Source organism: Pistacia vera, unplaced genomic scaffold (genome assembly GCF_008641045.1).
Source record: "Pistacia vera cultivar Batoury unplaced genomic scaffold, PisVer_v2 Contig1096, whole genome shotgun sequence".
In the NCBI taxonomy this organism is placed as follows: domain Eukaryota; kingdom Viridiplantae; phylum Streptophyta; class Magnoliopsida; order Sapindales; family Anacardiaceae; genus Pistacia; species Pistacia vera.
The window spans coordinates 4,439-16,840 of NW_022195133.1; the positions used below are offsets into that span (position 1 = coordinate 4,439).

At 36.8% G+C, this 12,402-nt stretch overlaps 1 protein-coding gene and 1 pseudogene across 1 annotated transcript; one reads left to right on the plus strand and one right to left on the minus strand.

Annotated features, from left to right (window-relative positions):
- Positions 1-2,073: 2,073 nt before the first annotated feature.
- On the plus strand, positions 2,074-2,508 carry LOC116137592 (secreted RxLR effector protein 161-like). Its single transcript, XM_031423290.1, has one exon. The coding sequence runs from the start codon at positions 2,074-2,076 to the stop codon at positions 2,506-2,508; it is 435 nt and encodes a 144-aa protein (XP_031279150.1).
- Positions 2,509-3,284: 776 nt separating this feature from the next.
- On the minus strand, positions 3,285-3,712 carry LOC116137605 (annotated as a pseudogene).
- Between the last annotated feature and the right edge of the window lie 8,690 nt (positions 3,713-12,402).

Below are 12,402 nucleotides of genomic sequence, written 5' to 3' on the forward strand. Positions count from 1 at the left end.
AGGGCTATCAATCTAGAGTAAAGGTGGGAAATGGTGAGCTGCTGGAGGTGAAAGGAAAATGTGATATAGTTGTCCAAACCAAGACAGGTATTAAACATATAACAAATGTTTTGTTTATGCCTAAGATTAGTTTGAGCCTACTTAGTGTAGGACAAATGCTAGAGAAAAATTATTCCCTGTATTTCAAGGACTTTGCTTGTGTTATTTTAGAAAGTGATGGGACTGAATTGATGAAGGTTAGGATGCAGGGAAAAAGCTTCCCTGTAGAATGGGGAAAACTTATCTTTTAAAATCATTTAGCTAGGATAGATGATTCAGAGTTGTGGCATAGGAGATTTGGGCATTTCCATTATCATGCCCTCAAGGAACTTAAACACAAAAACCTTGTCCATAAACTACCCGAAATTGACCAAGGTGAACGATTGTGCAAAACCTGTCAAATTCGTAAGCTCAACAGGCCCCTATTTTCTGTCAATAAAGAATGGAGAGCAAGTGAGAGACTCCAACTTCTACACACTGATGTGTGTGGTCCAATGTAGCAAACTTCTCTAAGTGGAAGTAGATACTTCATCCTTTTCATAGATGATTTGTTTAGGATGACATGGGTGCATTTCTTGAACTAAAAATGTGAGGTAGCTGTGGTGTTTAAAAGGTTCAAATTGCTGGTAGAAAACTAAATAGGTTTGACACTCAAATCATTGAGAAGTGACAATGGTAGTAAGTACACTTCTAATGAGTTTGAAGAAGCATGCAAAGGGGCTAGAATATGGCATCAGTTTAGCAGTCCATACACTCCACAACAAAATGGAGTGAGTGAGAGGAAGAATAGAATAGTGATGGAGATGGCAAGGTGCATGATGATTGAGAAAAATCTGCCAAAAATTTTCTAGGCAGAAGCTGTTAACACTGGGATCTATTTCCTTAATCGGCTACTAACCAAAGCTCTAGACAACAAGACTCCTTTTGAAGCCTGGTATGGTGTTAAGCCAAATGTGGATCACCTAAAGGTATTTGGAAGTGCGTGCTACATCCTTGTTCCAGCAAACAAAAGGAGGAAATTGGATGAAAAAGTTGAAGTAGGCATTATGGTTGGGTATAGTAGCCAATCTAAGGCTTATAGAATTTACAATCCAAGCACCAAAAGGATTGTGATTAGTAGGGATGTCAAGGTAGATGAAGGAGCTAAATGGAATTGGGAAAAAAAAGCAAGTTGAGAGAAGGTCCAGCATTTAGCATGACAAGGATCCAGAGAACCAAAATCCAGAACTGAGTCTAGAAGAAGTGGATGAAATGCCAATCTGGGGTACCAAGTCTCTGCATGATATATATGAAAGGTGCAATATGGTTGAATTAGAGCCTACAAGTTATGCTGAAGCTGCAAAATTTGAGGCCTGGAAGGCTGCAATGTAGGAGGAGATGAATGTGATTGAGAAAAATCGCACTTCGGAGCTGGTTGATCGGCGATTGGACAGGAAAGTAATACAAGTCAAATGGATATTTAAAAGGAAACTGAATTCTGATGGTTCAGTGAACAAACTCAAAGCTAGGCTTGTTGTTAAAGGCTTTACACAGCAATTTAGGGTTGATTTTTCAGAAACCTTTGCACCTGTGGCAAGACATGACACCATTTGGCTTCTTCTAGCAGTGGCAGCTCAATTCAGTTGGAAAATCTTCCAACTTGATGTGAAGTCTGCATTCTTAAATGGATGGCTTGATGAGGAAATCTACATTGAGCAACCAGAGGGGTGTGAAGTTAAGGGAAAGGAGGAGAAAGTTTATCTGCTCAAGAAGGCCTTATATGGCCTCAAACAGGCCCCTAGAGCCTGGTACAGCAAAATCAATGACCATTTGTTTAAGCTAGGATATGTGAGAAGTCCAAATGAGCATACCCTTTATGTAAGGGAACAAAATGGTGAAGTGATAATAGTCTTCCTTTATGTTGATGACCTCCTGGTTACTGGAAGCAATCTTAATCAGTTGGGAGAATTTAAAAGGGCAATGGAGATGGAATTTGATAGACTAATTTGGGTTAAATGAGCTACTTTCTTGTGATGGAAATATACCAAGGCTTAAATGGTTTATTTGTGTGTTAAAAGAAGTATGCTAATGAAGTTCAATATGAACAATTGTAAATCAGTTGATAGTCCTCTTATTCCTAGCCAGAGGCTGAGCAAGGAAGATGATGCCAAGAAGGTGGATGAAGGTGTCTATAAAAGCTTAATAGGCTGCTTGCTGTACTTGACAGCAACCATGCCTGATTTAATGTTCACCACCAGCCTCCTATCTAGATTTATGAGCAAGCCAAGTGAGATACATTACAAGTCTGCAAAAAGGGTGCTACGGTACATCAAGGGCACTACTGAGTTAGGAATCTGGTTTAGAAGAGCTAAAAAATTTAGCTTAATTGGCTATTCAGACAGTGATTGGGCAAGCTCAGTTGATGACATGAGAAGCACTTCTAGATATGTTTTCTTTGTCAATCATGGTGTCTTCAGTTGGCTTTCCTAAAAACAAGACACAGTAGCTCAATCTACTGCTGAGGCATAATACATTTATGTCGTAGCTGCTACAAACCAGGTAGTCTGGTTGAGAAAGATTCTAGGAGACTTGAGGCTGAACCAAGGTGAGTCTACTACCATTTATTGTGATAACATGTCAGTTGTTGCAATAGCTAAGAATCCTATTCTCCATGGTCGAACTAAACACATTAAGATTAAATACCATGTTGTGAGTGAGGCTGAGCAAAACAGAGAAATCAGTTTGGTTCATTACTTGGGAGAGAGCCAAGTTGCTAATATTATGACCAAGGGATTGAATAAGTCCAAGTTTGAAGAATTCATACTCAAACTTGGAGTTTCTAGCATAAATATCAAGGAGGAGTGTTGATCAAGCTGATATTATGCTAGAAATTGCATGTAGGATGTCAACTTTTGGAATATGATGCTGCAAGGTTGGTGGCAAAGTTTAAATTTCTGCTGTAGTTTTTTTGGTTCTGTTGTAACTCTTTGGAGCTGAATTTTTTAATCAATGTAATGTTAGTTTAGGTGAATTCAGTTGTAAATCAGCTGGTTAGGTGTTTTTTAATGTAATGTGTTTGTAGTAGTTAGCAAAGTATGGCTGATTTATTTTGATTGTAAACCTACTGCAGAGTAGGTGTAACAGTAGTGCAAACCATGTATATTATTTGCATATTAGACAATTCCCGTATTCAGTTTTTTCATTGTGTGCCAACTTCTCTACAGTGCTTTTCCTTAGGATTGTCTAGCCTCAAAACCATCAATTTTCTAGTTTAACTTGATATCCATAAGATCAGCAACTAGCCCTGGTCGTGAAATCTGAACATCCTGAATGTCCATTTCATTGCACAACATCTTGAGAGCTTCTGACATTGTTGGCCGTGGCCTTACATTTTCCTTCACGCAAAGCAGTCCCACCTTGAAGAATCGAATGGCTTCTTCTTCAGGATAGTTCATCTGAAGTGTAGGATCCACTAATTTCACCAAATTGCCAGCATTGTAAACTTCCCACGCCTGCAACAAATAAATAATTCTTATTTCCACATTATCAATACAAATCAAACTAACAGAATAAGATGATTATGTAACCCATTTAACCTTCTGGACCAGGTCGAATGTTCCTTTTAGCTCTAAATCAAAACCATAACTTGCCAACCGCTGATAATTTCCAAAGTAGCATTCCAAAACTGTAACATCCGATTTTCTTTCAATGTCCACTAATGGTCATATTCTGGAGCAAGATAGCCTCTTTTGACATTGTGAGTAATTGCAAGAAACCTCATTAGCAATAATGTCTTTTTGTTCCATAAGATTTGTGTCTAAAAGGCAACAAATTAGAGAGTTGTAAGAAAGATTAGAAAACTAATTCACTTACATGTACGTACGCACCAGTACTAATGTAAGAGTTGTTATCCTTAATAACCTTGATAGGCCAAAATCATAAACTTTTGGTTTAAAATTCTGATCAATTAGTATGTTGCTGGCCTTATATACGATGCACAATGTGAGGTTCAATCCCCTCATGATATAGCGAGTCTCGAGCAACTCCTAACAGATATCCCGCCTGATATCCTAACTAAATTTCATCCTGTTTTGCTCCCCGCTTATCAATCAAAAACCAAAACTATTAATTGATTCTCATATAAACAGAGAATTAAACTAATTATTTTGTAAAATAGAATGAAATTACCATTAAGAAATGGGTGAGACTTATTCTCCATGTAATCATAGACAAGATATCTACTGGTTCCATCAATGCAACATCCCGATAAGTTTAACGAGGTTTTCATGCTTGATATCTGATAGAGCAAAGTTCAGATATAAATTCCCTCCACCTCTCATGTTGAGTCTCACATTGACTAAGCACGCTTAAGCCTATTGGGTTATAAGAGGGGTAATCCTCCCATTCAATAAGGCCTTATTGGGTGAGAGGTCAGGCCCATCTCAAATTCTATCATGGTATCAGAGCGCAGGTTCAGTTGAGCTGAGCGCTTGACCAGTGGGTAAGGAGTTAGAGCCAGCACTACCTTTATCAACAGACATGACCCAACATATGGGCTTGACCGTGACGGGGAGTGTTGAGTCCCACATCGACTAGGCACGCTCAAGCCTATTGGGTTATAAGAGGGGTAATCCTCCCATTCAACAAGGTTATTGGGGAGGAGTCAGGCCTACCTCAAATTCTATCATCCATCAATTTAAGTTCAATTGAAGAACTTTCACAAGCCCCAAAGTGCCATCTTGAAGCCGGCCCTTCATTGTCAATCAAACAATTATTCACAATCTTGCATTCACATTAGAAAGAAATTGAAATGAAAATGACACAGATGAGTTCAATTAATGTTCTATTCACATCACATATGCAAGTTAAAATACAAGAAAGTTCTGTTCACACTTGATATTCAGGCAAAGAGAGAAAAGTCAACCTTGTAGACAGAACCAAACCCGCCCACTCCGATCTTGTTCGAACTAGAGAAGCCATGAGTAGCAGTTTTAAGCTCATTAGAAGAGAATACATGAAAGTTTTAATGATTTTGTCCACCTGGTTTTGTGGGCAAATACAGAAAGCAATCAAGAGCGAAACTGAATCAAGAACTACACATCTAACCAGTAACAATATCTACATAAACTGTGCGAACATGATTGAATAAGAAGAGGTAAAGTCTAAATATTACCATCGATGGCAGTTTCAATTTGTGATACAGAGCTGATTGAGCAACAGAACAAGAATTTCATAATGCAACCCTACCTACTTTGTTTAGAAATATTGAATTATAGTTTAAAGGGAAAACATATATTTTATCGAGATTATCTAATTACAGGAGAGGAATAAGGAAAAGAAATATGAAGGTAAAACTGCATGCCATTTATTTTATCGAGATTATCTAATTACAGGAAAGGAATAAAGAAAAGAAATATGAAGGTAAAACTGCAGGTAATTTGTTTTATCTAGATTATCTAATTACAGGAGAGGAATAAAGAAAAGAAATATGAAGGAATAAAGAAAAGAAATATGAAGGTAAAACTGGAGGCCATTTGTTTTATCGAGATTATCTAATTACATGAGAGGAATAAAGAAAAGAAATATGAAAGTAAAACTACAGGCCAAATGTAGTTAGATTTTGACTTCTTAAAGGCGTTCATGCATTTGAATCGTTCTTCTTCTTAAACACAGCTTCTAATTATTCGTATTTCTTAATCACAAATTGTAGCGCTTTCCGCCTTTTCCCAATCACCTTGGGTTTCTTTGGCCACAAACTGTGCATATCCTGGAGGCAATCCAGGATATTTTGCCTGCAAACTAGCTGCAAACTGATCCAAGACATCCTGACCACCCATGGTCAATCTGAATCAGGTCTCAACTCAGTTGCAAAGTCTGAATCTTTATATGGTGTAGGATTTGGATCCGACTGGGATTCGCCGTACCAGTAAGGAATTACCGCCTTAGCTTTTTCCAACCACTTATTCCGAAGCTCTAGCTCAGAGACTTCAATGGTGGAAATCCGGCAAATAAAACACAAAATCTTTGTGCACCCTTGACTAAAAGCCTTTTGAATAACATCCAAAAGTCGCTTTACACCTAGCCAAGTCAAATATTCTTCTCGAATATCTGGGTTGCCGTTACAGAGGTCCAACACCCGTTTAACCCCTTGTTCAGTATATCCTTCAATAGGCCACACTTGTTCTGAGCCTTTGAAACTTCTTCTTCACGCATCCGGACTTGGTTGAGAGTGGGGTTTAGTCCCAACTGAGGGGGTTGTTTCTCTCCTTCTACATACTGCCAGAGTCCTTAGCCCTTCAGGTATGCTTTCATTTTGACAGACCATATAGGTAGTGTTCACCATTAAACACAGGAGGTAGAAAAGAAGCTGTCAGAGTGGCCATTTGTTCAAGAAAAACAGGTCTGATACAGGGTTGTTTTCGGAGAGACAGATGAGTTGATAAGGAGAAGAAAAAAAGGTTCAGTGTTTTTTAGCTAAAGTAACTCAACTCTGATACCATGTTGTTACTCCATCGGAGAATTCAAAGAAAAGAAAGAGAGCAACTTTTTGAGAATAAAGAGAGTTGTATTTTATGCATATTCAACTAAGATTACAGCACAAATAATAAAGCAAATATCTTACTGTTTACACCGACTTTGCAAACATATTATATCCTAAATTAATCTAAAGTCATACATTAATACCAACTTACAACAACCATTACAAACACATCCCTTATAATCTGGCAGTACATATCTAAACATTACAAAATGAATTAGACTTTGCTGCTTCACAAAGTGGACAAACGGCAGGTTGCATTTCCGTTTTGGCACCAAAACATGTTCAAAAACAAACTAGTAAGCTGCTACATTTCCAACCAATTATTCAAGATGAAAAAAACTATTTAATTTCTTTCTTTCCTTTTCTTATCTTCTTGTCTCAGTCCATAAATTCATGCAGGGCTTTTCTATGGAGAGCACTTGCTGATGGCAAGTCAATCACCTGGAACCAGTGCTAAAACCTGCGCAAATCGTAGTATGCATTGTGTTATTGAGGCATGAGCAATGAATTAGTAATTCAACTAGTAACATATGTATATACGAATCTGACATTTTAAATGCAATTTCCCAAATATAATTTTTGTATTTTGGTCTTCTCATTCATGGAGTGTTACACTTTAGCCATTATATATGTAATTTCCTGGTTTCGGCATTGTACATGTATATATAAAAAATGACTCTCTTTAAATTCATTTTAACTTATTTATTGAAGTTCGGGGATGAGGTGAATCATAAAATTTGAGGCAGAGCAAGGCAACCTTTGCCATATATTGAATCATCTTGTTATCACCATTAGCACCCATCAATCTGGGATCCTTCACTTGCTCTAGATTTCCATCTTTTGTAAGTGGTATTGCCTGTGTTTCAAAGGAAGGAGATATCGTCAATCAACTTCACTATATCTATTTAAGAGAAATAATATCTCTACACAATTAATTTATTCTCCTTTTTTCCAAGATCATTAATTTAATCAACATGATAAACTTATATAAGCCCCATGACGATGCCAATTAATAAAATCTAGTGTATTTTTGTAACGTCGAATGATTTCTGATTTCATATATAAACTAGGTTATCTATATATAAATATACAAACTATGAATATATACAAAGTTAGTTATTTAGCATCGGTTTTTATTACTACATCATTTACTCTTACCCGTACTTGTTCTTTGTGTGATAGCTATAAATATACTAAAAACAATTCTATGCGGAATCACATAGGATATACTTGTAAATTATTGAGTTAATTTTTGTCACATCAATTTGTATCAAAGTTTGTATTATCATTTATACTATTACGTTAACTAGTAAAAAAGAATACTGAGAAGAAATTGGATTATACTTCTATAAAAAAACATATATAGAAAATATAAGAAAATTTTATAAATCTCTATAGGAAATGAGAAAGTAATTTTGGTTGTTTTCATTATCTTAAGTTATTTCTTTAAAAAAAAAAAACAAGGAGTTATTTTTTATTTTATTTATTATTATTATTTTTTTTTTTTGGTTCATTTTTTTCCAATTATTTTAATTTGATCTTATAATATAAACAGAATGTACAAAAGTACTTTCATTTTTCTAATATCTGAATTCTTTTTCTAAAAACATTTGAAAAACAATACCAATTACCCCTTTATAATTCAATTATAGTTAAATAAACTTGTTTAAATCTCTACCTAATTATTTTTCCAATTTTGAACATTCCTCACCATCAATTTACTTGGTAATTCACTTAATTAATCTGAATATACCTAACTGATTTTTCTAAATTGCGTAAACATGTATCATCTTACCCAATCAACCAAAGATTGCCCCTCGTTCTCTTGAGCAAACCACTTAGCATTCTGTCCGGTGATGAGCTCAACCAGGAACATCCATAGTCTCGTACATCTATATAAAGCTTCTCATCTTTCTCCGATTTTTTCGTTTCTTCAACAATCTATTTCATCAAATTAACAACTATATAAGCCATAAGTCATGTATATCTATATTTTCTGATGTAAATACCTTGATTCTTGTAAAAATTTAGACGTTCCTTTTTACAACATGAATATATTAAAAAGACAAATTTTGTATGTTCTTGATGTGATACCCAACTGAATTTTTTGTATTCGGTGTTCTCACCATCAGAAATGGAATCTGAATTTTAAGAAAAATTAGAATGTCTACATTTGAGAATTTTTCACATACACGCACACACTAGAAGATTGAAATCCTTCTAGTTAACAAAAAAATGCTTTTTATAACATTGAACATCACACTTGTAATTCATAAGTCGAACATTAATTATAACAAAATATCATTATAAGTTAAATAAGATACATTTGAGATGTCACATGTGTTTTGTTGTCAAATTTCTCTAACTAATGTTCAATTAGCTTTTGTTAGTGTTTAAGCTTATGCCGGATGTGCAAAGAAAAGAGAACTAATCCCTTTCATTGACACACAAGAACTGAATATAACATGCTTTTGCTTACTATTCAACCACTGTCAGTAAGACTTTTACACAATCTAGCTAATCCACACAAATCCAACACTCACATTACATATTAGAGACACAAAGCCTCAAAATAAGCTAGTTTACCTAGTCAAATTTACACACCAAGTTGACAAATTTATCCTAAACTATTGCACTTAAAACAGCACCATGCACGTCACATTATTTGCATCAAAAAAGCTTCAAGCTTTTGGTTCAGCACAGCATCAACCTTCAACACTCCTCCTTGATGCTTTTGTGAAACACCAAGTTTTAGTTTAAGGCTTCAAACTTGGATTTGGACAAAGCCTTTGTCATAATGTCAGCAACTTTGTTCTTCTCCTTTACATGCATTAAGCACTTCACCACATTGTTCACTTCCCTTACTGCATGATACTTGATCTTGATATGCTTAGTTCTACCATGAGTACAGGGTTCTTTGCCATGGCCACAGTCGAGTTGGTATCACACAAGATTAATGTAGACCACCCTGCACTTGTTGCAAATCATCCAGCATCTTTCTAAGCCATAACCTATTTTCACTGCTGCTAAAAAGACATATTCAGCTTCAGCAGTAGACTATGCCACAGTCTCCTCTTCCTTGACAACCAGCAAATTGCACCCTGATTCAAGTAAAATACATAACCAATGTGCTTTTTGCATCATTCAGGGATCCACCCCAGTCACTGTCAATATACCCTAATAATTTCAGACTTTCGAATTCCCTAAAACAGATGCCTAACATGATGGCTCCTTTCATACCTCAGCACACGTTTAGCAGCCTAAAGTGCAGTTCACTTGGGTTGCTTATAAACCTGAAAAGTAACTTGAGTAACATAGTCAGGTCTGGTGGCTGGTGTAATACGTAGACATCCCACCAAACTCCTTATTTACCTTCATCCACCCTCTCACACCATCAGTTTGCTCATTCAGGTTGGAACCAATGGGGTATCCAGGTTTACAATTCTCCATTCCAAACTTCATGAGAATCTCGTTGCATACCTCTTTGGCACACAAAAATCTCACTGAGTCTGACTTATCTCCATGCTAGGAAGTATTCATCAATCCTAAATCTGTCATTTCAAACTCATTTGCATGGCTACTTAAACTGGTCCAAGTCTTCAGGATTGCTCCCTATTACCAAATCATCAACATAGAGTGAGACCACAGCCAGACCTTTTTCAGTTTTTCGAAAGTAAAAAGTGTGTCATTTGGACTTCTAGTGTAACCAAGGCTACACAAATGGTCATTTATTCGGCTGTACCAGGCTCTAGGGCCTACTTTAGTCCATATAGAGCTTTCCTCAGAAGGTACACATTACCTCTTTGCCCTCAACCTTATAGCCTTCAGGTTGCTCAACATAAATCTCTTCTGAAATCACCCATTTAGGAATGCCAATTTGACATCTAGTTGGAAATTTTCCAATTAAATGGCTGCAAGTGCTAACAGCAACCTGATTGTGTCATGCCTGGCTACTAGGGCAAATGTGTCTAAAAAATCAATGCCTGGTTGCTGTGCAAAACCCTTGACCACCAGCCTTGCTTTGTGCTTGTAGATTAAGCCATCATGATTGATTTTCAGTTTGAGAATCCATTTCACCTAATTACTTTCCTTTTTTCAAGTCTTGGTACCAATTTCTAGGTTTGGTCTTTAACAATCATGTTGAGCTCCTACTGCATTGCAACCTTTCATAACTCAGACTTGGCAGCTTCAAGGTAACTTCTTGGTTCCACCACTGCTACATTGCACCTTTCATATACATCAGCCAGGGATCTAGTCCCTCTAACAACATGTTTTTCATCCTCAGACTTGGCAACTTCAAGGTAACTTCTTGGTTCCACCACTGCTACATTGCACCTTTCATATACATCAGCCAGGAATCTAGTCCCTCTAACAGCATGTTTTTCATCCTTATCAGAATCTGTCTCTCGGATCAGCCCTTCATTCATCTCTTCTTAATTCAGCCTGCACATCAATTCTCTTCTCTTCCCAGCTCCAGACTACACTTTTATCAACCTTTATATCCCTTGTGATTACAATCTTCCTTGACTCAGGGATATAAACTCTATAGCCTTTAGAGTTGTCGATGTAGCCTATAAGTATCCCAACTTTAGCCTTATCATCCAGTTTGGATTTCTTGCTTGTTGGGATCATTACATAGGCTATACTACCAAATACCTTCAAACTCTCTACAGCTGGTTTAACTCCACTCCATGCCTCAATTGGTTTTGATGTTTGACTGCCTTGGTAGGCAGCCTATTCAGGAGGAAAACTACTGTATTTATAGCCTCAGCTTAGAACACTTTAGGAAGATTCTTCTCAGTCATCATACACCTGGCCATTTCAATAGTGGTTCAGTTTCTTCTCTCACAAACACCATTCTACTGAGGGGTGTATGGGGCTGTAAACTGATGCTGAATTCCAGCTTCATTGTAGATTATGCTGAATTCATTTGAGGTGTATTATGTCTCGTTGTCACTCCTTATGATTTTGATCAGTGTTCCAGCTTCATTCTCCACCAACAACTTGAATTTTTTAAACACAGTAGCCACCTCATTTTTTTGCTTCAGAAAATACACCCAGGCCATCCTTGAATAATCATCAATGAAGAGTACAAAGTACCTACTACCATTTAAGGATTCAGTCTTCATAGGACCACACACATCAGTGTGAATCAATTGCAGCTTGTGACTTGCTCTCCAAGCTTGATCAGAAGGGAATGATGGCCTACTAAGTTTGCCAATTTGGCAGGTTGTATATAAAGTCTTTTTCTCCTCTATTTCAGGCAGATCCAGCACCATGTCTCTTGTCGTGAGTTCTTTAATTCCCAAGTAATGAAAGTGGCCAAACCTTTTATGCCACAAATATAACTCTTCAACCCTACTGGTTAGTGCTAAACTCACTGTTTTTTTCCACTCTACCGGGAAGCTTTTTCCTAACATCCTAACACTCATTGAATTATTTCCCTCAAAGTCTTTTATAATGCAAGCATGGTTTTGAAAATGTAAAGTGTAATTCTTCTGTAACATTTGACCTACACTTAACATATTTTGTGCAATTTCAGGTACAAATAGGACACTTGAAATAATCTTAGTACCTGCCTAAATTTGGACTGCAACATCTCCAATCCCTTTTGCTTCCACATAGTCACCATTTCCAACCTTGACTTTGGAGTTATAGGTTCTGTCTAGCCTGACAAAATTCTCCAAATTTGCTACCATGTGGTTAGCACAACCACTGTCTATTAGCCAAACATCACCGCTGGTCTGCATTAAGTAGCATGAAGCTACAAACAACTGCTCAGGTTCACGGCCCTGCTATTGATCTTCTTCACTTTGTGCTTGCTGTGATGGTTGTGCACTTTT

Coding starts and splice junctions, on each gene's coding strand:
- LOC116137592 (XM_031423290.1), top strand. CDS start 2,074: ATGGTTTATTTGTGTGTTAAAAGAAGTATGCTAATGAAGTTCAATATG.